The 25,290-nt window shown below is 53.2% G+C and overlaps 1 protein-coding gene across 1 annotated transcript; it reads right to left on the bottom strand.

The window, feature by feature from the left end:
• Positions 1-437: 437 nt before the first annotated feature.
• Positions 438-24,545, bottom strand: ATP8B3 (ATPase phospholipid transporting 8B3). The gene is given in 31 exon segments (XM_064469911.1): positions 438-659; positions 1,265-1,395; positions 1,661-1,796; positions 2,083-2,151; positions 2,456-2,536; positions 3,072-3,310; positions 3,802-3,901; positions 3,903-4,067; positions 10,976-11,117; positions 11,572-11,647; positions 11,969-12,080; positions 12,348-12,512; positions 12,912-12,982; positions 12,985-13,023; positions 13,465-13,529; positions 13,531-13,648; positions 14,050-14,206; positions 15,942-16,179; positions 16,874-17,067; positions 17,919-18,007; positions 18,112-18,120; positions 18,205-18,213; positions 18,535-18,693; positions 19,307-19,389; positions 19,954-20,024; positions 20,102-20,198; positions 20,810-20,871; positions 21,336-21,434; positions 21,924-22,037; positions 22,620-22,767; positions 24,445-24,545. Coding segments are annotated over 31 exon segments (3,561 nt in total).
• Between the last annotated feature and the right edge of the window lie 745 nt (positions 24,546-25,290).

Raw genomic sequence — 25,290 nt, 5'->3', positions numbered from 1 at the left:
GCCTAGAGCAGCAGAGTTGCTGTTGGTGGGTCTAGCCTGGAGCAGGATCAGCCTTGGGCAGGAGAAAGCCCTGGCTCCGAGGGGGCTCAGCAGAGGGAAGGGGGCTGGGGTCCCAGTCAGGGAGGTGCAGGGTGAGGGGCCGAGTGTGGCGGCAGAGGTTTGCGGTTTTCACAGCTTTACATGCTCCTGCCAAGCCTGTGCACACACCTCGTCAGGGAGATGGAGCTGCTGGCGGGACGCGTCCCAGGGCTCAGCACCAGGAACGACAGCCCCCCAGGCTGAGCCAGCCCTCCGCAGCCACGGGGGCTGCCCACGCTTCAAAACCATCCAAATAAGATTAATAAAATGCCCATAAAAGGCGGGAGCCAGCCAGTTCTGCGCCTTGATAGCACATCCCCTGACCCAGCATAGTGGGAGGTTGATGCTGGCCAGGGCACCTACGCCGAGGGGCTGGGGAGGGAGGACAAAGCCAGGGTCATCTCCTGGTGCCGGAGACCCGGGGCAGCGCTGCGGGTGCCCCTGGTGCACAGGCTTTCCCCGCGGGTGATGAGGCCGACGTAGCCCTCCTGGTGGGAGAAGGCGTAGATGGAGCAGCAGTAGAAGGAGCCGCGAGGGGCATGGGCATGCAGCTCCACCGAGGGCTCCTTCCAGCAGATCTTCTGTAAGGAGACGGGGAAATCAGGGCTGTGGCCACCTCCCAGGCAAGGCCCAAGGGGAGACATGCAGGGAGAGCAGGGATGCCCTCCACTGAGACACAGTTTGGCTCTCAGCTCCACCATGACCTGAGCTGATGTGCTGGAATGTGTAACATGGAGACCTTCATGGGGGTCTTCAAAGCTCTCAGAGCTCTCATCTGGGCCCTCTTTGTACCACTGGCAAGGTATGACCCACAACCCAGATGGGGCTGAGCTCTACCAGAGCTGGGGGTGGTATCAAAACCCACACCAGACCCCGGTGCCGCCTAAGCCGCAGCTCCTTATGGCAGCCAAAAGCAGATCCTCTCCAAGGGCTGGAGCAGGTCTCTTGCCTCAGGGGCTCCTGCTGGGCCGTGAACCAATTTGGGGAGAGGGCCCTGGAGCCAGACCTGGACACCAACGGCATGAGAGACCACCACCAGCTGAGTGGTGCCACCAAGGAGAGGTGATGTCCCATCGCTACAGCCCAGGGTTCCCTCCCCGTCACCAGCAGCACCCTGGCCATCCCCGGACACCGATGTCGGCAGGAGGCAGACCCCTCCCCATGCCAGCCCCCATGCAGCCTTCACCTGCCGGATGGAGGTTTTGCCCATGATGGTGCGGTACAAGTGGATGGTGAGCAAGGGGATGGTGTTCATCACCAGGGACAGCAGAACCACGAGCAGGATGTAGGGGTCAGTCAGGGTGTTCTGGCTGGCATCTGTCAACACAATAAGTCAGTGGGTGATGTAGGGAAGGTGGAGAGAACAGAGGGAACAAGTGTCAGGGGACAGGCCCCCACCCACAAAGGTGTTGAGGGGCCTAAAGGGAGATGGCACCTAAACTGGGGTAAAAAAATCAAGACAAAGATTGAGAAGTGGCAACGAAGAGATGATCGGCAAGGTGGGAAACAGCTTGTAGCACCAAGCCCAGGTTGGGCTCCCCTGGTTGAGGGAAGGACCATGGGGTTCCCCTGGGCATCTCACCTGGGAAGCAGAAGACAGCAGGGGCTATCCTGAAGGTACCAATGCTTTGGGTCAGGAAGGAGAAGAGGCAGAAGAGCAGCAGGCTGGCTGTGACCATCAGGAAGGACACTGTCCAGAACTTGGTGTCCAGGATGATCTGCAGGGGCAAGGGGAGAGTACACAGAGGCTGTGGGGACCCTCTTCCATACAGCCACTTGTCCCTAGTTCCTCCCCTGCCTCAAGGGAGGTCATCGCCCAGCCATGATGCTGCTGCAGATCACATCAGAGAGCCCAGGGCTGAGCCTAGCTGTGGTCCCTGAACATCTGCCTCAGGGCCAGGATGGGGAAGGGAAGACTGGTGCTCACCTCCATAAGGGCCGACAGCAACGCTGACGTGGCCACAGTGATGGCAAAAGACTCATAGTCACCAACAGCCTTGCTACCAACATGGTCCTCGAAGGCCCAATCACATAGAGCTCAGGGAACTCCAGGCTCTTCTTAGCACTCACGTCCTGCTGGGAGGGGGCTAAGCATCACCCTCCCCACCCAGACTGGGGAGCAGGATTGGGCCACCCCACCCAACTCACCCTTCAGGAGAGCTGCAGTGAGTCCCTTCACCCGCTTGCCCTGGGGTGATGGGGAACAGAGGCACCCCAGGCCTGGTGGTGACCTACAGAGGCCCATCAAGCTGCTTGGTGCCATGTCCCAGCACAAAGAGCCACACAGATGGGGTGCAATGACTGCCAGGCTGATTCATACTTGCCAAGGATACAGCCTCCAGGCACAGGGGCTGGATGCAGCCTGGTGAACCCATACCTGCTCCAGAAGGCCCACAGACAGCACAGAGTAGGTGGTGTAGAAAATGTAGAGTGCAAGGAACCAGCCATCATACAGAGACTAGAAGGGAGAAGAAAGCAGTTGTGAGCTCAGTGGTGCTTTGGAAAGACTCAGAAAGGGTGCCCAGGCACCAGGGGTGAGACCAAGAGACACCCAAACTCTGGGGAAATCCCCAAGGACTTGCCCCAGGCTCTGCATCAGCCCCACATTATCTGCAGTGATTGGTGGTCAAGTCACACTAATGGCCCTTGGGATAGAAGCTCCCATTTTGGAGAAAACCAGCTTAATGCATGTGGGGTCTTTCCCTGCATCTGTCCAAGATAGAGCCACAGCTCACAAGGACATCCTCAATCTCCCCAGGGTGCTTTTCCCAATCCAGCCAGGTAGAAAGCAGATAACCAGTTGCATCTCAGCCAGGCAGTCCCAAAAAATTGGACAGCCCAATACCAGGGCAAGGGAGAAAGGACACCAGGGCAGAGATGTGGACACAAGCCCATCAGGCAGTACCAGGCACAAGACTTGCATGGGGTCCTCAGCAGGGGGGTTGCAACACTGGTGTGCAAATCTCCATGGGATTGATATAACCCCTACTAACAGCAGCATCCTTCATCTGAGCCATGAATCCACTGTGGAAAGCAAACCAGACCTGGGCCATGAGGCCAGCAAAGGTCTTGTAGAAGAAGTAGCGCAGGAACTTGCAGATGTGCAGATATGCCCAGCGGCCGTGGATGAGCAGGAGGCGATGGAGGTAAGAGAACTGCTCCAGGGCATAGTTGCTGCACTGCATGGCTTGCATGCCCTCCAGCCTGCTGATGCCCACCCCAATGTCAGCAGCTTCAGAGGACAGGGGTGTGTGAAATGCAGGTGGGGAGGTTTTTTGGGAGCTGGGTGCCTGATTTCCCTGTGGATTGCCCCCAGGGCAGAGGGTGAATCTAGGAGTGATGAACAAAGGGAAGAAGCCTCCTCCATCACATGCCATGGCTATGGGAGTGACATGCCAGGTGTGGATGGGCGTGCGAAGAGCACAGCCCCATGTCAGGGCTGCTGGAGAGGGGCAGGCTTGTCTCTGACAGCTGCCCATATTGGGGCTTGAAGTTTCATCAAGGTTCATCCCTGCTGCCAAGCAAGTGATCCACCCTGCTCTTGTCCCAGGCTGGTCCTGGTCCTGTGCCTCTCACTCCCCTCCCAGCACAGCAATGTGGAGAACTGGTTTGGGGGCTCCCCTCCTAGCTCCCTACCTCAAAGGTGGCAGATGGGGCACCACCACTCCCCACGAGTGGGATGCACCTGCCAAAACCCATGCTCCCCCCTGCGCCAAGCCTCACTTTTGATCATGTTGACATCATTGGCCCCATCCCCGATGGCCAGTGTGATGGCCTTCTTGTGCTTCTTCACCAGCTGCACGATGAGGGCTTTCTGCTTGGGGGGTCACCCTGCAGCAGATCACTGCCTGGCAGCTGGTGGCCAAGTCCACGAAGGCCTTCTCCACCAGACTGCCCTGTTCCTGCGAGCCCGTAGCCCTGCAGCAAGCCAGCTGCCGCCACAGCCACCCCTTCTCCTTCAGCACCTCTCCCACGTGGAGGATTTTGTCCTTAGGGGAGAGCACATGCGGTTGGGACCTCACCCATAGCCTTCTGTGCTGGATTTGGCTGAGAAGGGGTTAATTCTCCTCACTGTGGGGGGGCGGCTGCCTTTCCAGCTTCCCGCGCTCTGCCGCGGGGCGGGGGGGGGGGTCTGGGAGGGGCGGGGCCATGGTGGGGGCGGCTGGCCCCGACTGGCCAATGGCAGGTTCGTTCCACACCATGTGACACCATGACCAGTATATTGAGGGGGGGCAGTTTGCGGCTTGGGAGTGGCTGTGTTGTGTGTGGTTCGTTTCGGCGGTTCGTTCCCCCTCTCCCCTCCCTTCCCCCTCCCCCGGGGCTTTGCGCCTCTCGTTGTTCTCCTTTACATTGCATTTCTGTTGTTGTTTCTTCTAATTTTAATTATTAAACTGTTCTTATCCCAACCCACGAGCGTTACCCTTCTGATTCTCTCCCCCATCTACCGGTGGGGCAGTGAGCGAGCGACTGTGTGGGGCTGAGCTGCCGCTAAACCACGACAGTCCTTTTGGCGCCCAACGTGGGGCTCAAGGGTTGGAGATAACAACAGCTGCTGGTCACAGCACCATGTTGTCCTTTTTGCAGTTGGTGTTAAAGATTGGTGTTGGTTTGTTGACTCTGCTGTGTTCTGCTGTGATTAGTAACGTTTTGCCTACAAGATTGGTTATACAAACACTCGTTTTCAGCTTTATCTGGTATTTGGGGTTTTTGCTGAAACTGCTACTGTACTTTGGATACCACCTTGTTGAGGCAATTAGCAATTATACCTCCTCCTCGGAGAGATTTTATATGGAGGAAATACAGAATAGTACCTTTGCAACTTTGTTCTATGATGTCTGTGCCTTTGTTACAACAACCTTTTTGTATCTTGAACATCCTTGGGTGGTTAAGGCGCACTTATTGTTAGCTTTTGGGCATGTTGTTTTGGTTTTGACTAAGCAACTTAAGAATATCACCCAGAAACCTGCCCCGAGGCTTGATAGTGACGAGTGGCAGGGCATGTGGGATAGCATGGGCAAATCCCTAGGGCAGTGGGCACCCCCAGTGTTTTGGAGTTTCACCCCCGAACAAGTGCAGAATCCTGAAAAACTAGTAGAATATTTGGAGAAATTATGTTGTTACGCTGGGAACTCCAGAGAGACACAGATCACTGCAACATGCTGGGGCCTGGCCCATGCATACCGAGCCCTGCTCAACAGTATTCAGTGCCCCCAGGGGGAAGAGAAGGTCTCTGGATTGAAATGCAAAGTGACTGGCACTGTAGACAATCCAGCCCTGACAACAGGCACTGCAGCCACTCAAACCCCCACAACAAGTACCGGAGCTGGCTCAGAAAATAAACCCGTACCAGTATCAGTTGCCCCCATACACAAGATGAAATATTGGAAGCGGACATCAACTCGTTTAGAACGGGATGATGAAGAACCAGGGCCATCACGGGGAGAGGAGGGAGAAGTAATAAATGAAATAGAGACCACCCGATCCCTGTCCTTAAGCGAGTTGCGAGATATGTGATAAGATTATAGCCGTAGTTCAGGTGAGCACATTGTCACCTGGCTGCTCCGATGCTGGGATAATGGGGCCAGTAGCCTGGAACTAGAGGGAAAAGAAGCCAAACAACTGGGATCCCTTTCTGGGGAAGGGGGCGTTGACAAAGCAATTGGGGAAAAACCACAAGCCCTCAGCCTCTGGAGGCGACTCCTGTCTGGAGTGAAGGAAAGGTATCCCTTTAAAGAAGATGTCACATATCGCCCAGGAAAATGGACAACTATGGAGAAAGGCATCCAGTATCTAAGGGAATTAGCTGTGTTTGAGGTGATTTATGGTGACCTGGACGATCAACGGTCATCCAAAGATCCAGATGAAGCCGAGTGCACACGACCCATGTGGCGGAAGTTTGTACAGAGCGCACCATCTTCGCATGCAAACTCATTGGCAGTGATGTCCTGGAAAGATGATGAGACACCAACGGTGGCGGAGGTGATTGATAGACTCCGGGATTATGACACAAATATCTCTTCCTCGCTCGTCTCTGCTGTGGAGAAACTATCCCAAGAGGTCCAGCAACTCAAAGAAGATCTGTCCTGCTCCCCACCTCGACAGAGTAGTGTCTCAGCTGTTAGGAATAAGCGTCCTTTGGCCCAAAGGAGGGGATACACACCACGGGCCACCCTATGGTTCTACCTGCGTGACCACGGAGAGGACATGAGGAGGTAGGATGGCAAGCCTACCTCGACCCTACAGGCACGAGTACGTGAACTGCAAGGAAGAACAGTCACTCAGGGAGGCTCTTCCAGGAAAGCTGCTGCTCCAGTTTCCAGCGAGCAAGTCCCCAGACAGAGGAGTAGAAGCGCTGATTTTATTTCTAAGCGTAATAGAGGGACTCCTGATTCACATTTACAGGAAGTGAGTTGTGACTGCCATGATCAGGACTAGAGGGGCCCTGCCTCCAGCCGGGTGGAGGAAAGGGATAACCGGGCTTACTGGACTGTGTGGATCCGATGGCCTGGCACGTCCGACCCACAGGAGTATAAAGCTTTAGTGGACACCGGCGCACAGTGCACCTTAATGCCATCAAACTATATAGGGGCAGAACCCATCAGCATTGCTGGAGTGACAGGGGGATCCCAAGAGCTAACTGTATTGGAGGCCGAAGTGAGCCTCACTGGCAATGAGTGGCAGAAGCACCCCATTGTGACTGGCCCAGAGGCTCCGTGCATCCTTGGCATAGACTGCCTCAGGAGAGGGAATTTCAAGGACCCAAAAGGGTACAGGTGGGCTTTTGGTGTAGCTGCCTTGGAGACGGAGGAAACTAAACAGCTGTCTACCTTGCCCGGTCTCTCGAAGGACCCTTCTGTTGTGGGGTTGCTGAAGGTCGAAGAACAACAGGTGCCAATCATCACCACAACAGTGCACCGGCGGCAATATCGCACCAACAGAGACTCTCTGATCCCCATCCATGAGCTCATTCACCAACTGAGGAGCCAAGGAGTCATCAGTAAGACCCACTCACCCTTTAACAGTCCCATATGGCCAGTCCGGAAGTCTAATGGAGAGTGGAGGCTCACAGTAGGCTATCGTGGCCTGAATGAAGTCACTCCACCGTTGAGTGCTGCTGTGCCAGACATGCTAGAACTTCAATACGAACTGGAGTCCAAGGCAGCCAAGCGGTATGCCACAATTGATATCGCTAATGCATTCTTCTCAATCCCTCTGGCAGCAGAGTGCAGGCCACAGTTTGCTTTCACATGGAGGGGCGTCCAGTACACCTGGAATCGACTGCCCCAGGGGTGGAAACACAGTCCTACCATTTGCCATGGACTGATTCAGACTGTACTGGAACAGGGAGAAGCTCCCGAACACCTTCAATACATTGATGACATCATCGTGTGGGGCAACACAGCGGGAGAAGTTTTTGAGAAAGGAGAGAAAATAGTCCAAATCCTTCTGAAGGCTGGTTTTGCCATAAAACAAAGTAAGGTGAAGGGACCCGCGCAAGAGATCCAGTTCTTAGGAATCAAATGGCAAGATGGTCGTCGTCAGATCCCAATGGATGTGATCAACAAAATAGCAGCCATGTCTCCACCAACTAGCAAAAAGGAACCACAAGCTTTCTTGGGCGTTGTGGGTTTTTGGAGAATGCATATTCCCAATTACAGTCTGATCGTAAGCCCTCTCTATCAAGTGACCCGGAAGAAGAATGATTTCAAATGGGGCCCTGAGCAATGACAAGCCTTTGAACAGATTAAACAGGAAATAGTTCATGCAGTAGCTCTTGGGCCAGTCCGGGCAGGACAAGATGTAAAAAATGTGCTCTACACCGCAGCCGGGGAGAATGGCCCTACCTGGAGCCTTTGGCAGAAAGCACATGGGGAGACCCGAGGTCGACCCCTAGGGTTTTGGAGTCGGGGATACAGAGGGTCCGAAGCCCGCTATACTCCAACTGAAAAAGAGATATTGGCAGCATATGAAGGGGTCCGAGCTGCTTCAGAAGTGGTTGGTGCTGAGGCACAGTTGCTCCTGGCACCCCGACTGCCAGTGCTGGGCTGGATGTTCAAAGGAAAGGTCCCCTCTACACACCATGCAACTCATGCTACGTGGAGTAAATGGGTTGCGCTGATCACCCAGCGGGCTCGAGTAGGAAACCCCAGTCGCCCAGGAATCTTGGAAGTGATTATGGACTGGCCAGAAGGCCAAGATTTTGGATTATCACCAGAGGAGGAGGTGACACGTGCTGAAGAAGCCCCACCCTATAACAAACTGCCAGAAGATGAAAAGCAGTATGCCCTGTTCACTGATGGGTCCTGTCGCCTTGTGGGAAAGCACCGGAGATGGAAGGCGGCTGTATGGAGTCCTACACGACAAGTAGCAGAAACTGCTGAAGGAGAAGGTGAATCGAGCCAGTTTGCAGAGGTAAAGGCCATCCAGCTGGCCTTAGACATTGCTGAACGGGAAGAGTGGCCAGTGCTCTATCTCTATACTGACTCCTGGATGGTGGCAAATGCCCTGTGGGGCTGGCTACAGCAGTGGAAGCAAAGCAACTGGCAGCGCAGAGGCAAACCCATCTGGGCTGTCACATTGTGGCAAGATATTGCTGCCTGAGTAGAGAACCTGGTTGTAAAGGTACGTCATGTGGATGCTCACGTCCCCAAGAGTCGGGCCACTGAAGAACATCGGAACAACCAGCAGGTGGATCAGGCTGCCAAGACTGAAGTGGCTGACGTGGATCTGGACTGGCAGCATAAGGGATTTCTAGCTCGGTGGGCCCATGACACCTCAGGCCATCAAGGGAGAGATGCAACATACAGGTGGGCTCGTGATCGAGGGGTGGACTTGACCATGGACGTTATTGCACAGGTTATCCACGAATGTGACACATGCGCTGCAATCAAGCAAGCGAAGCGGGTAAAGCCTCTGTGGTATGGGGGACGATGGCTGAAATCTAAATATGGGGAGGCCTGGCAAATTGACTCTATCACACTCCCACAGACCCGCCAAGGCAAGCGTCATGTGCTTATAATGGTAGAAACAACGACTGGCTGGCTGGAAACATATCCTGTCCCCCACGCCACTGCCCGGAACGCTATCCTGGGTCTTGAGAAACAAGTCCTGTGGCGACATGGCACCCCAGAGAGAATTGAGTCAGACAACGGGACTCATTTCCAAAATAACCTCATAGACACCTGGGCCAAAGAGCATGGCATTGAGTGGGTGTATCACATCCCCTATCACGCACCAGCCTCTGGGAAAATTGAACGGTACAATGGACTGTTAAAAACTACACTGAGAGCAACGGGGGGGTGGGACATTCAAGCACTGGGATACACATTTAGCAAAAGCCACCTGGTTAGTCAACACGAGGGGATCTGCCAGGCGAGCTGGCCCTGCCCAGTCAGAAATCCTACATACTGTGGAAGGGGATAGAGTCCCTGTAGTGCACGCAAAAAGTATGCTGGGCAAAACAGTCTGGGTTCTTCCTGCCTCCGGCAAAGGCAAACCCATTCGTGGGATGGCTTTTGCTCGAGGACCTGGGTGCACTTGGTGGGTGATGCGGGAGGATGGAGAAATCCGATGTGTGCCTCAAGGGGATTTGATTTTGGGCGAAACCAGCCAATGAACTGAATGGCACAATGCGAACTGCTATATAACATTGTGTGTCACCTCTGCGTTGTATCAATGATATCAGAGTACGAGCCTCCCAACCCATGGAAGACAGACTGTGAAACAAGCCGTGCAGCAGGGATGGAACGATGACTGACTCGGTATGCAGCAACCCAACGCCACACACCATCTCTCCCACCCTGAAAGCCTGATACGGCAGATGGAGCCCAGAGTCATGGACTGGGTGAACTCAATGGACATTTTAATGGACGTTTTACAGGGAAGGTCCATGAACTAAGGGAACGATGTCTGTGTGTTATGTTAAAGGATGGGAAGGGGAGGGGTGGTGGTTGGTACGGTTGTATTGCATCATATGGGACCTGGGCATGGTGTAAATGGTATGGAATAAGGGGTGGGGAATGTGCTGGTTTTGGCTGAGAAGGGGTTAATTCTCCTCACTGTGGGGGGGCGGCTGCCTTTCCAGCTTCCCGGCTCTGCCGCGGGGGGGGGGGGGCTGGGAGGGGCGGGGCCATGGTGGGGGCGGCTGGCCCCGACTGGCCAATGGCAGGTTCGTGCCATACCACGTGACACCGTGACCAGTATACTGGGGGGGGCGTGCGGGCAGAGGCGGCGCGGTGTCGGGTCGGCGGGCGTGGTTTGTTCCGGCGGTTCGTTCCCCCTCTCCCCTCCCTTCCCCCCTCCCCCGGGGCTTTGCGCCTCTCGTTGTTCTCCTTTACATTGCATTTCTACTGTTGTTTCTTTTAATTTTAATTATTAAACTGTTCTTATCCCAACCCACGAGCGTTACCCTCCTGATTCTCTCCCCCATCTACCGGTGGGGCAGTGAGCGAGCGGCTGTGTGGGGCTGAGCTGCCGCTAAACCACGACACCTTCATAGCATGAGAGCCCCCAGCTCCTCAACAATGCTCTTAAATCTTGTAGATGCTACAAAAAAGTGACTCCAGTTCTCTCCAAGTTCAGCAGGTGCTGGGACTGTGAGACCAGTTTGTCCCAGTATGACCAGAAGAGCACGTGATTACCCACTAGCCTGCATCATCCCAGAAGACTGGTCGGGCAGGTGTGGTTGAAGCCCCCCAACACCAAATGATCAGTGCAAGGTTGTCCCCCTCTCCACTCTTCATTCCCCAGCCCAAAATGGGCTTTTCCCACCCCTTGGGCAGGAGGGGCATCACATCTGTCTGCTGGTGCCACCCAGGACTTTGACAGCACCAGGGCAGAAAGAGCGATCTGCCAGCGCAGGCGGGGAGCAGAGAAGAGCATCCAAGTGCCACCTTACCAGGAAGTCCCCACTGATGACGATGGCTCTCTTATTGTGGCGCGAAGCCTCTGGGCGCTGCTGGGAGAGGCGCTCACTGCACAGGGCTTCCCTGCTGCCACTGAGGTTGCTGTTGCTCCCCAAGTAAGCCTCGAGGATCTCACTGTGTAAGGAGGGGGTGGTTGGAGCTGGACTGAGGACACTGGACACGCTGCCTGGCTTTGATTGAGATCTGCAGTTGGCCTTTGCCATCTCAAAGCCAGCTCCAGGGAGATGGGGCTGGTACCCAGTGGTGGGAACAGGGTGGGGACAGAGAGGGGGCCCCAAGGGCTCACTGGCATCAGAAATCAGCCTCCATCCCTGTGGTTTAGAGGCTGGAGAGACAGCTTAAGCACTTTCTGGTCAAAGCCTGCCAAGGAAGAGAACACTGTAGGGGCAGAAACAGGTGGGGAGGCCTGGAAAAGCATCAGCAGATAAGGGCCATGGTCATCCAGGCTGGGACAGGGAAGGAGACGCATCTCTGGCAGTTGAGCTCTGCCCGCCCTGCACGGGTCCCTGTGCCCTCGGGTGTCTTCAGTGGGGCCAATGCCCTGAACCAGGAGGTCACGATTCCTCACCTGATCTCCTTCTCCTCCAGGATCTCCATGTCATCCGTGAGGAGCTTGCACGCGTAGCCAATGTTCATTGCGGTCTCTGCAACATGCAGGTGTCAACAGCCAATGGTGCTGCCCCCCCCATCCCAGGGCAGCCCCCAGCCCTCGGGTCCAACAGCCCTTGGTGGGCAGCAGTCACTGGGGGCTCTGCTCCAGCCCTGTGCCATCGCACAGATGGCTTCCCTTGCCTCAGTTTCCCTAAGGGTGACATGATCTGTGGGATGTGCTGCTGTTGTATATTAAAGGGAACAGCAGAACCTGATTGCTGCCCACTCCCAGGGTCTCATCTCTTCTCTGGTCCTGGTTAGGGGAGAAGCTGAAATCTCATGGTGGGGTCTGGGGTTGCCTTCACTGAACTGACCTTGTTTGTCTCCCATCAGCACCCACACTTTAATGTTGCCCAGTTTCAGCAGCTGGATGGTCTCAGGGACTCCATCCTGCAACTTGTCCTTGATGGCCTTGGCCCCAAGCAGCTGGAAGGATAGTGAAGGGGTATCACGACATGGGGCAGGACAAGATACCGAGGTGGGAATTGCCCCAGGATCCAGCCAGGAGTCCTTGCCCATGGGTGGACACAACCTGACAGATATCTATCCCAGAGTCTATTGGCATGTCATGAAGTCACCCAGGGGATGGGTGTTGGGTTGGACACTTCACCCCCTCATCCTGGAGAGCCAAACCCCACACTCCTGCCCTTTGTGGGACCAGCCAATTCCTCCTAAATCCCAGCCTCATCCCACCTGCAGGTTCTGCTCCATCTCTTCGTACAGCTTGTCCAGCTCCCGCGCATGGCCCTGCAGCAGGACGCTGGCCTCCTGGTGCCTCCTGCTCCACTCGCTGTACTCAACCTCGCTCACCTCCTTGCTGGCCAGGCATAAAGTCCTCAGTGTCTCCTCTGCAAAGCACTGCAGAGATGAGACATCAGGGCTCCCCTTCCCTCAACCAGGATGACTCTCATGGTAGACCAGGGCATCAGGCCAGCCAGCCACGATGCTCCCATGGGCAGAGCCAGAGAAACCCCAGGATCTGAGGGTCTCCCTCTGGGCTCTGACTCCCTCCCCCCCTCCTACAGCATCCCCCAGAGCATCCTTGCAATGCAATTGGTCCATGCAGAACACCGGAGGTGGGTTTGATGCCCTCTTAACCCCTGTCCCACATACAGGTGAGGCTTCTAGAGCAGAAGGAAGAAAGAAGGACCAAAATCCCAAAGCCAGAGGGAGACAGAACAGCAGAGGGCTCCAGGACACACAGCCCAAAGCCAGCAGCAGGGAGACCAGCTCTTCCACCCCAGGCATGAGACTCACATCCAGTGCCATCTCAGTGAAGGTCTCATTGGGCCCTCGCATCTGCAATCTCTCCAGAATGACCGTGTCAGCCCCTTGGTGTAGAGCCGGATCGTGCCCTGGGGGACTCGCACTGGGAGGGAGGGGAAGGACAGCTTAGGTACCCAGAGAGATGGTTCCCTCTCGTCGCTGTCCCCATGCAATGGCCATGCTGCAGAAGGCACCGCAGGGGACACTGGTGCTTTTCTGCCTGTGGTTGTAGGAAGCACAGGAATTTCCCCAGATCTACACCACCATGAGGCAGGATCAGGCCTCAAGGACTGTCGGTTCCTTGCACAGGTCCTCTGAGCCCCTGATTTACTTGCTCTCTCTTGGCTGCTCCAACCCTTCTTGGCTGCCTTCACCAAGGTATCAGGGTGAGCAAAACTGCAAGGATGGCCAGGACGATCCTTAGGAGCCCGTGTTCCAGTTGGGGTCAATCGCAGCCATCCCAGTGCCATGCCATGTAGGGCTGAGTACAGAAGGGACCTTCCGTGTTCCTGGAGGGGCCCCCGAGACACACTGTCCCACTCACCCAGGACAGACATCCTCTTGCGATCGCTGTTGAAGTCCAGCATGGCCAGCACTTTGTACGTCCTTCCCCAGCTCACTGATGGTGATGGTGTCTTGCATTCGGGCCAGAAAGATGTACCCCAAGTTCCTGGCTGCCAACACCAGCGCTTCTTCATCTGGTGAAGCTGCCTGATAAACCAGCTGGTCTGCAGAAGAGGAGTAGGGGTTAGACAAGGAGACCCCCCAGCCAACAGCTCTTGGACATCTGAAACACCCTGTTCTTGCTCAGCACCAACATTATCTATAGACACCCTAAAGTCCAAGCCACTAGGCTAGGGAAACTCAGTTCTAGTTGTCTCATTGCTCTTGCTCACTGCCCCGTGAAGGACAAGTGCCTAGACTGGGTTAGCCAACTAGTTAGCTTTAAAACAAACCCAAATGTACACATCCATGATGCAAAGACAGTGGCACAAAGCATCCCTGGGCTCTCACGCCACCAGCTCCCAGCACGGTGGAGCTTTGCTGGGCAATGGGCGATTGTGGCCTCAACGCTTTAAACGACAGCTCGACACTGCTCTGAGCATGTCAACCATCGAGGCCAATCCACCGCCCTTCTCCTCCACCATGACAGTGTGGCAGAGGGCCAGCAGCCTCAGGAACTCCCTCAGCACAGGGTCGCTGTCCCACCGGGTGGCTTCCAGCAGCTTCACGTCGCAGAAGTCCAACTTCTTCTCCCTGTGGTGGCTCCAGGTCAACTGCAACCCCTGCAAGAGGCACAGGCAGGCTGCAGGCGCCCAAGAGAGAGATCGAGCACGGGGCTCTGCACTGGGGATCCTGCTGGGTTGCAATACAGCAACCCTGTGCTGGCACGGTCCTGTCCAGATTGGAGTCTGTAAGCTTTGCATTGCCTACACCAAGGGGGTGAGTATAAAAAGGTTGGGAATAAAAAAAAATAATCAGAATTGCATTATTTTATAAGCCCAGTTCCCCTGTCCTTAACTGACAGCTGAGGACTGCCCAAGGAAACACGTTGCACTCCCTTACAGCATGGGACCCCTTTGTAAGCAAGCTGGGCCTCAAAACAAAAGGCTGGGACTGCTGCTGGTGTAACCAATAACTGCTATGACTTTGGCCCTGAGGAGGGGCAGCATCTGGCCCCGTGTGCAGCATCTGACACCGGTGGCTGTTTGTTCTCATGGCCTGTGCCTGTACCTGCCAAAATAAAAATAATTCAATTAACAGAGAGCTGGCAGGGAGCATCACTAGCAGGGGCTTCAAGCAGTTTCTCTAGAAGGGACTGCTGCTTTTGCTGGCAAAAAGGGGCAGGTTTTCAGCACCTGCTTAGTGTCGGTCATAAGCCAGGCTCTGTTAGGATATCCAGGTTTGACTTATTTGGCTCTTGGACTGTTCAGACTTTCAACACGTTTTTATTGTTAAAAATGCAGGTCTAGCTTTCACCTGCATTTCCTGGAAGACTCTACAGTTGGCCAGGGACTGGCAGGATTACCGTGATGCTGCTATCACAGAGATGCAACACAATACGTCAGGCAGGGGAAAATTGGTTTTATTCCTGCTTGAGATGTTTGCTAGATTTTTTCCCTTCCTCTTTGCTTTTATCACTGTCTATTTGTCTCAAGTGCCTGATACTTACCTCAGGAAAAAGGAGCTCCGTGCTAAAGCTCTGGCCCACCCCACCAGCTATATTTCACTAATTAGGCACTGAGACAGCTCCCAGAAGCCAGCCGAGAGCTCAAGTAAGTATAGCGATAAGAATAAGGACTTGGCAATTCTCAGGTTTCTAAGGGGAAAAACAAGCAGATCATAAAAAAACAGCAAAGAGCAATTACTTGCATTCACTGTAAAGAAACAACATAAGGGGAACGATACTTTCTTTGCCTCCTCCATAGGTCACCTGAAAGCCTCAGAGTGCCCAGATTTGGAAATCAAGCTGGAGATTCACCAGAAAATGATGCAAAAAAAGAAAAGCAAAACCTTCTTTTTCTCTCCAAGACCTTCATAGAAAATAAAAACCCATGGGCTTCACTGGCCCATCGCCCTGTGGCTCCTCTGCCTGCCCTGGCCTGTCCCCCTGGGCCAGTATCAGCTAATTATTCCAGGTGGGATCCACCTCACTAAACCTATGTGTTTGCCATTTGGCTGTGCTGGGCTCCTAACCCCAGGGTCCCTCTTTTATCAGGGAAAACCTAGGTGATCTCAGCTGAGTTCAGGGCATGATACATCTCCTGAAAGGTAGGCACCCATTTTAGGAGGGTAGAATTGTGCCCTGACCCCGTGCACTGGGAACATAAGACAAGTGTGACCACAGGCGTGGTGGCCCTTGCAAAGCACCCATAACATGGGAGATGAGAACAAGCTGAATTCCTACAGCATCTTCTGTCTATGCACTGGACCACCAAGATCAATCCACATGCCCCAAGCTTCCTAGCAAGCCAGGAGGGGTGGAAAGAACCAATTCAAGGTTTACCTAACTCATGAGTCCCTACAAACTTGCTTCCACCAAAAGTTACCATAAATGGTCCCGTTGATACAGCATTTCTTGAAGCTCATAATGTTTTGTGTCAAGGTGCCAGTCTTGTCTGAGAAGATATATTCGATCTGGCCAAGCTGATCATTGAGGCTGGTGCTTCTGGCTTTTGCTGGAATGTCCTTGACAGCGTAATACATTTCCAGATCCCAGTTGATATAAAAGCTGTTCACCAGATAGATGAATTCAAACCTGTGGAGTCAGGGAGAAGAAAACTTACGCTGGGGAAGGAGATTGCATTACTCACATCCCGGGGGCCCTTGGGGAGCTGGCACAGGAAGAAAGGGCAGGGAGGAACTCTCTACCTGGGCCCTATTGCACTGAGCTCGGAGGAAACAAGAGGGTTTTCACTGTTCGTGGCCAGGTTTCCAGAAGGCTCATCACACCACACTGAGAGCCCGCTGGGCCCCAGGCAACTGGGCTCCCCTCTGGAAATCTGGCCCTTGATGACAAAATTCATAGATCTGGAGATTCAGTGAAGGGCCAAAAAGTTTGGAAACTGCTTCTTCCAGCACAGATTGTGACTATTGCTGACAATGGCCGTGCCCTTCTCTTCCCCACCCTGCTGCTGCTCAGTGGGGAAACACCACCTTCATCAGTCTCATCCTCAGCCTGTCCGCAATTTCCAACATCAGACCATGTCTTTGCACCTCTTTTCTAGCTTTCCTCTGAGGTCTCAAAGCACATCAATGTTTGTAAGATACACACCCCACCCATCCTTACTCTTTTACAGCTACAGGAACATATGGGAATGACTTGCGCAGGGTCACAGCTGGATCTTTTGTGCGGCCCCATTTTGTGGCTGCAAACCAAGGTGCCAGATGATGGACAAGGGCAGGGAGCAGGGTACTGATCTCTGATCACTTGCAAGCTCTGTTGTTCTTACATTATATACATGGACATAGGGATGATGATGCTCAGGAGGATCATGAAGCCCCAGAAGTTGAAGAAAGCCTGCTGGGCAGGGGTTGCGTGCTTGAAGAGAACAGAGAGGTAGATGTGCTTCTCCTGGAACTTCCTGGCCCAGAACCCAGAGGCAATGGTGAGGCACAGCGACGTGACCAACAGCACCAGGAAGATCTGAGATGGGAAGCCAGGATGAGAATGTCCCATCACACAGAGCCCACCAGACTCTTTTCTAGGACCAACTGTTGCCCCGTCCAGGCTGTTTGTCTCATTTAGCTGTAAACCTTCAGAAAGGTGTCCTTGTGCCTGAAGCTGGTTCTCAGACTTCATCCTGGGCGGAGATGAAGGACCACAGCACGTATTTAGCTTGACACATCCGCAACACCCCCCCCCGCAAACTCCAATTTTCCCACCCTCCTAACGGAGTCAGACACGATCTCCCTGGACAAGGGGCGTTCTGCAGCCTTCCTGCTGAAGTTACCAGCAAACAGCGGAATGCTAGTGGCCAGTCAGAGACATGATGACACTCAACCACCAGGAATGGGAATAAGAGCCATCCAATTCATTGTTATGACTGTGCTGCTTTGCTTCCCACAGGGGAAAGGCTCCTTCCCCTGTCCTCCATCTACTCTGCTGAGCCACAGCCTGCAGGTCCCTCAGCACAAACCTCCTCGGACCTGCATGGTTATGGATGAGTAAAGCAGGCCAGGAGGGGTTGGAGATCCTGAATACTCCAGCTCCCTGGTCCAAGGAGCTGCTCTACAGCTGAGGACTCAGAGCTGCCAGGGTCCAGGGTTTAAGCAACACAGCCACCACACAGACTGCTCCAGACCCAGCAACTGCCACTTCCTGGGAACACCACTTGGTATTTGCCCGTGACATGTTACACCCGAGAGATTTTGTGCAAAATATTGCAGGCTTAAGAAGATCAGCATCACCCAAGCAAGCAGCCTCTCATGAGAAGACTTGTGAGCAACCCCAGGAGGCCAGTGGACCAGAGCAGGAGGTGTTTGCGCCACACTCACTATGATCACCAGCTGATCCATCGCGTGGTCCAGCTTGGTTTTCTTCCGCTTGATCTTTCCACAGTTCCTCATAATTTTGGAATCAAATCCTGGACGAGAAACATTTTAGTAGTAAAAATGCAAGTCCACAGCCCACAGAAGGCTGACTTGCAGCTAAGTAATGCTGGTTTCCTCCATAACAACATCTCCCCACCTCTGAAGACTGCAGAGGACCGCATCCCTTGATCAGTGGTTAATCAAACTGTGGCTGCACATGTGTAGGAGTGCTGCTTACACCAGATCATACCCCACCCCTCTACCCACAGCTACTCATGGCCAAGCTCAGCTGCACTGAGCCATCCGTGCAGGAGGCCACAAAGTGAAATGGATCCAGAACATGGTGCAGCTGAAATATAACTTGGGCTAAGCGGGTGTTTGGTACCACCACATCATCTCCCTGCCAGCGAGCCCAACACCAGCAAAGCTTGGGACAAACTTCTGGGGCTTGGTTACAGCAGCAGGTCTTCCCACTTTGTATCAGCTGAGAATGGGACCCACTGATGCTAGAAGTGCTTGGGCAGCTTAAAACCCCTGGGGACCTGGGTGTTGTTTTCTCTTTCCTGACCTGGGCACCTACCTGCATAGATAACCAAGCCGTAGCAAACGTTGGTGTTGCGAAGCTTGCAGCCTCGCAGCAAGATCCTTTTGTTGTCGAGTGAGTAGGTCTCGCCCCTCCACTCCAGTGTGCTGGTGAAGCTGTGCATGTGGCTGTTGGGCTCCTCACAGGTCACCCTCCCTTGAGCAGAGGCACGATTCAGGTAATGGCTCTGGGGGAAATGAGAGGTCTGTCCTCTCCCCCCTGCCACATTTTCCCCCTCCAAAGAGGGGTGCCAGGGGCTTTTCAGGGGAGATTCAGATTTTGCCAGGGCATCTCCAGATGCAGCTGGGATATGGATGGCTCAGATTAAGGTCAGGCTAAGCTGGAGGGCCACCCTGCAGTGCTGGTAGGGTGCTCAGTCCAGGAATCACACTGGGCTATAAAATTGGACAAGGTACAACACAACCCCCTTCATCCCCAAAGCCTCTGAGAGGGGACTCTACATCCTATGGAGGACCAAAGGGGAAGAAATCCAGGGTTTGGGAGCCAAGCACTTGATTCCAGTGGGAAAATCCAGATCCGTGGCAGAGTGCACAACCCGAAAGGACCCATCACAGAGCCACTCTGCTGGGGAAGGGCCTCCACGCAAGGTGTTTTGGCCTGAACCACCCCCCCGCCGTGCAGGTAGGAGCAAGTGCAGCCTCCAGTTAGGCTGATGGCACTTGGTGCCTGAAGGGACAGAGGCTTCCCGAGGCTGGACCGATTCCATCCCAGTGGGACGGCTGCATCCTTGCCCAGCCGAGAGACTCACCATCAAAGGTGGCCATGGTCTCCTCACTCACCAGCTCCTGGTGGGTGACCAGAAGGGCTTGTCTGAACTTCAGGATTGTTTCCCTGTGATCAAGAGCCAGGGAGGGAAAAAAATAAAACAACCTTGCAGGGTGACAGAGCTGTTAATTCTGCTGTTGGATCCATGCGGCAGAGACAGCCATTAATTATCGGGTGATTACATGAGTGATGGCAATAAAAAGCAAGACAGGGACCTATCATGCCAGACATCGAGCACTCATGCAGGGAGGAAGCTCTGGCTCGGAGGCGCTGCCATTAAATCATGCTGCAGACAGGGACAGGCAGCCGCTGTCCTTGGCATGGCTGGCAGGGAGCTGAGAGATGGAGAGAGATGCCAGAGTTCACCAGCTGCTCTGTAGAAGCCTCAAAAGTGGTTTTGGTTTCCCATTTTAAAAATTTGGGGCTCAAATCCTATTTCTGGGGTGTCTGTAGGTTTAGCTTTTGGTCAATCCCCCATATCCCATGGTTTCTGCAGGACCTGCAGCCCTCCCAGCATGCCTGACACCTCAATGCCAGGGGGTCCCCAAGACTGGAGGCTTCAGCCACTGGCTGCGATGTCTCTGCCCCTCTCCCCCCATGGCAATAGTGGCCCCCTGCCCCTCTCCTCACCCATCGATGTCGGCAGTCTCCACGTAGCACAGGCTGCTGGGTTCCAAGCTGTGCAGCAAGAGCATGTCAGCCTTGAAGAGCAAAAATGGGGAGAGAGACCCTGGCTGAGCCCCTCCTCACCAAAACTCCCCCCTGCTGCCCCTGGCACGCAGCCAGCTCCGGGTCTGCTCATCGGGATGAAGCTCTCCTTATGCAGGTGGACAATGTCCCCAACGCAGATGTCACGCCATTTCTGCCAGCGGAAGCTGCAGGAGAATTAGGAGGGAAATTTTTATCCTTGCAGAGCAGTAGAAATGGGAGCTGTGGCTGTTTCTCTCCTCCAGACCAGTGTGTGCCTGTCCCAGCTTCTTGCATGAATGGGGTCTCCACATTGTAGGTTCCTCTGCCACCATGGTACCGTCGGCATGACCGAAGGATGGCTGAGCACCAAGGATGGCACAGGACCCGTTTGTCATATCCATATCCACCCCCGCACCCCACCCCCAATTTCAGCTCCCTGGCCACAGGTGGGAAATGTTGGTCCTTCCCTGGACTAGTGCTTAGCAGGAATATGACTCACTGGGTTAGATATGAAGACTTGGAGGAACTTCTGTGGCCAGGAAACCCTCCTCCCAGCTTATCACAGTAAATGAGGGCTTTTTTAGACCTGTTGTCTGTGACTGGGGTATGATTATTCCTACAGGGGAACAGCTGGACCTGCAGCAGATTTTGGGAGGTGACGGGTATTTGCAGAGCCAGGGACATTCCCACCAAAACCCATCTCAGCTCTTATGCTCAAAGATGCTCAGCACTTCAGATGATCTGTCATTCCACACAGGCCTGGAAAACAGGGGTACAACTTCCCAAAGCCCCTCACCTCTTCCCAGACAGGATTTCACATGGTCTGCTGGTGATGTTTCTGTCACTTTGATGACGAACCTGCATGGAGGAGAGAAAAAAAAGAGGCCAAAAGAAAGGGATGGGCCATGCCAGACTTCCTTGTCCCATGAAAACAACCCTCTTATTGCCACAAACTGCCTCCTCAGCTCCAGGGCAAGATCTGCTTCCTGAAGCTATCAGAAGATGTATTCTGATGAATAAAGCGGCAAAATTCCCGAGGTATTTCTGGGGACTGCCCTGGGAATATAACCATCAGTTAAGATATTAAAGATGGCAGAGATGGGGGTCTAGACCCCAAGGAAAACAACCAGCCAGTCACATCCTTCCCAAGGGAAAATACAGAGTTTTGGACATGGTAGAGTTGATGGTACCTCAGGAGCGATGAAGGACTGCAACTCCCAAGCTTTTCAGTTCACCTCACAGTAAAAGGGCCCTTTCTGCTGACCATCCCCCACAGGACCTACGCCCAGCCCTCACAGCCTTTTGCTCCAACCCATACTCACAATGTCATCGATCAGGTCTCGTAGACTCTGGATGATGAGAAGGCAGCTCAGGGGGAACAGCAGAGTGTACCAGGGCAGCGTGGCAATCTCAGGGAAGGTCTAGAGAAGGAGAATTTTACACCAGTGACAAAACTTTCATCCCATCTCGGGACACTTTAGGTGATGGAATAACTCCCCCTCACTCCCACCTCCTCTCCCCAGCCAGCACCTGAGGATGGCAGGAACCCATCTAAGACGAATCAGATCAACATCTCTCTCTACATGGAACTGTTTTGTTGAATTTTCACCTCTTTTTAAACTGGATGCACAAAATGCATGTGGATCACTGAATTTGGAGGGTAGGATTTCTGTTCAGACATGGTCTACATGAGCTTAGCTTATTTCCCAACCCAATCAGTTTAAAGTAACCAAACTTAACGTAGGCTAAACCTCTCAGAGTTCACGGAAGACAATGAAGAGCACTGAAAAGCAGCATCCTTGACACCTTGACACCATTTTAGACTGGATTTCCCTACTCTAAACGCCAGACAACCCTCCTTTGCTAGAAAGTCTTGCACCCACTTGTTCTTACCTTGGCGTCCATCTCACCTGTAAGAGGATGACAAAGACAAAGTAGATGTTGGCCATTCAGTGGAACTGCTCATAGAGGTTCAGCGGCAGGAAGGTGATGATGTTGTACTTGGCTGTCTTAATGGCATTGCCCTGCAGAAGAAAGGCAGGTTGAAGCCACAGTGGTGGTTCAGCCACATGAAGTCAAGGATGTGTTTTGAAAATGCAAAAAATATTCTGGTATTTTTAGGACTTCTCAACTTTTTATGGCATAAAAGATGCCGTTAAAAATTTACAAAAGCCATAAGGAAAAAGATTTATTTGAGCAAAGGGCCATATGACTTAGAATTGAAACAAAATATTTTGCTTCTGATCATCTAAAGCATACCCAACTGAGCCCCAACAAGATGGTCATTATTTAGCTGGGAAAAAAAATATCTGGTTTTGTTCAATCAAAAGTTTTTCAAAAATCTTTCTTTTGATTTGACCATCTGACTAAAAATTATCCTTCATACAGTTCTGCTCTTTGTCTGACAGCTTCAGAGCACATCTGGAGCACCAGGCAGGGAGCAGCCCCTTCCTCTTCCTTGAGGATTGTATATGTGACTCTCCATCCTACTGGAGGTCACTCTGCAGCATCTCTGTCATGTCACCCCCAACCACCACCAGCTCAGGAATTGGGGCCTGAGTGAAAAATGGCCCAGGACTGGCTCAGGCTGACTTACCGCATACTACTTTCTTGGTCAGACAGAAGGCAAATTTCTTCTTGAACTGCATGTGGTAGTTTCGGTTGTTGGCCTTCACCTTCCAGGTGAAAGCTGGAAAAGCAAGTGGATATCCACCAGCTCTCATCAGAGCCAGGCCCTGGTTGTCGGCCTCTGGCCTCCAAGAACACAAGGACCAGTGATGGTGCCACTGGGCTCATGATGACCCACTGCTGGCATGATGGGCTTTCCATAGTGCACGTATGCCTTGAGAGGAGCTGGAGGTACAACGGGGACAGAGCTGGACCTTTGGGGTCAGCTGGATCACAGACTGGACAGAGGAGGCATGAGGCCAGAAGCTTCCAGAGATGTAGGACTGCAGCGCACACTTCCCCTCTGAGCCTGAGGCTAACCATTTGGGCTCAGGATTTGGTTTAACAGTATAATGAGGCCAGGTGAAGGACATTTCCTCCAAGCATAGTCTTTGCTATTCCGAAGGCTGGTCATTCCTCTCCTAATTTCATTTTTGCTATCCCAGTGCAGACACCACCAAGCAAGGGACACCCCAGCCACGTTCCCCAACTCCTGCACCCCAGGTGACAGTCAATCCTTCCAGACCATTTCACCCCAAATATGCTTCTTCCCCCATCTCACAACCCTGTCCCACATTCAACTTTCTCATAAACTGTCTAAAAAAAACCCAAAACACACTCATTGCACACTGATCTGGCAGCTGCTTCTTTCCATGCAGGCAGCCTGAGGCTGGGTCTTGCGCAGCCATGCTGGCACCGCTACCAGGATCTAGGAACAAGGACAACAAAAGAGATTTGCAATGCTGAGCAATGACAGCGTGATCCCACTGGGATGCTCCAACATCCCAAAGCTGGGCCTTCCACTTCTCCAGGGCAGGACACCATGCAGAAGGGACACTCTTGTGAGTACAGCTGGGGGTGAGTGTCTTTCCTGGAGCTGTAAACTAACTTAGACCTTTTTACTACCCTGGACACTTAAACCCCCACATTGACACACAGTCCTCTGTAGCCAACTGAATGTCACAGTGACATCAGGCTGAATATTTGTCATCAGAAAAGGTCTTTCTCCCTTTGATGCCTGATGTTCTTTACCCTGCCTTTTGCAGGACCAGCCACAGCTCAGATCTGAATTGAAATCCACTTCACCCTAGCAATTTTTCCCCAACAGCCACAGATTTGCCATTCACAGGTGCCTTACATTTACTCAAGCCTTGCATGGGCATTGGCACTGGGGCTGCCTGGGTAGACCCCTGCCTTCTCAGTGTCCTCAGAGATGCTCAACAGCTTTGGTGTGGGTCATCTGTCAGACCCACCTCTGCCCAGTCCAAGCTGCCCATGACAACTCAAAGATATTTTATCTCTCTGATGAAGTTATGGGAAATCATTTGAAGTCTTCAGCGAAGAAGCGATACTCTCCTCATCCTGCCTTCACACCCAAGCATCTGTCATGCCTAGAGAGCAACTACCTTCATCAATGACAAGATTTCCCTTACACTCAGTAGCTCAGTGACCTTCCCTGCAGGGATGTTAGGGAAGATTAATTAATGTTTGTGAAGCGCTTTGTGATTCTTACATGAAAGGAATCAGTGCGGTATAGAGCATTAATTACCTTATTATTAAATAATCCCACACAGAAGTCTGTCCCTGCCATTATTTTTTATCTCACTCCTTTGATCACTTCTTTTTTCCATTCTTCCACCGAAGTGTCCACTTCTCTCTCTATTACCCCTTGTGGCACAAGGCACATTTGTTATTGGTTTGTCCTGACACGCGACGCTGCCCCGAGACGCTCTCAGATGCCCCCAGTTGGGCCAGAGCTCTCACCTTGTCCCAGGTCGAGAGACTCGCAACAGCAACATGGGCAGCATCTCAGCCCCTGCGTCCAAGAGCTTGCCCCCAAAAAAAGCTTTGATCCACAACGTCATCCTTCTTTACCACTAAGGACTTGACATTTTTCACTGTATTTGGATCCTAAATGACACCCAAGGACTCAGTGCATTTCAGGCCCATCTGTATTTTCACAGCATGGCTGAGAAGGAAGGAAGGGTTGCAGGGAACTCCTGTGCCTGGTGGGACACTCGTGCTACAGCTCACGGCTCCAACTACCATTTATCCCACAGATAAGAGGGAGTGGGAGGAGCAGGGATACCTGGAGGGAACGAGATTCTTTCATACCCAGCTGCACAGAAGCCTGTTGGTGCCCAGACTGGCTGTTCCAACTTTGTTTGGACAAAATAAGGTGACACAGAGAAATGCAAATCACCCATCTTCTTCCCTGCTATGATCCCACTCGTGTCCTTGGCCCAGTGAAGCTGCCAGCTTGGGGCATCTTTCCCTGCAGACAGCCAGTTCTGGGCTGTGTCTGGTTGCAGAGGGACAAGGAGGGGACACCAAACTGCCCTCCTGCTCCTGGCAGGCACACTTCCCTGCCTCCTCCTAACAGAGGGGTGGGCTCCCCCGACCACGCAGGGGTACCTCCTCCTCAAGGACCATAAACAGGCCAAGGGGTATGGGCTAAATGGCAGTACCTGCACCACAGGGAACATCCAACAGAAGACAAGATGAACCTCAGGGTATCCAGAATGGGGAAAACTGAGCCACCTGCCCACACCTCTCTAAACCAGCCAGTGCCCCTTGGCTTATGCTGGTGAAGGTAACCATCCCTGCCAT

The sequence above is a fragment of the Phalacrocorax carbo genome, chromosome 19 (assembly GCF_963921805.1).
Source record: "Phalacrocorax carbo chromosome 19, bPhaCar2.1, whole genome shotgun sequence".
Lineage (NCBI taxonomy): Eukaryota > Metazoa > Chordata > Aves > Suliformes > Phalacrocoracidae > Phalacrocorax > Phalacrocorax carbo.
Note: the sequence above shows the minus strand (reverse complement) of the source record. Positions and strands in the feature narration are given on the sequence as shown.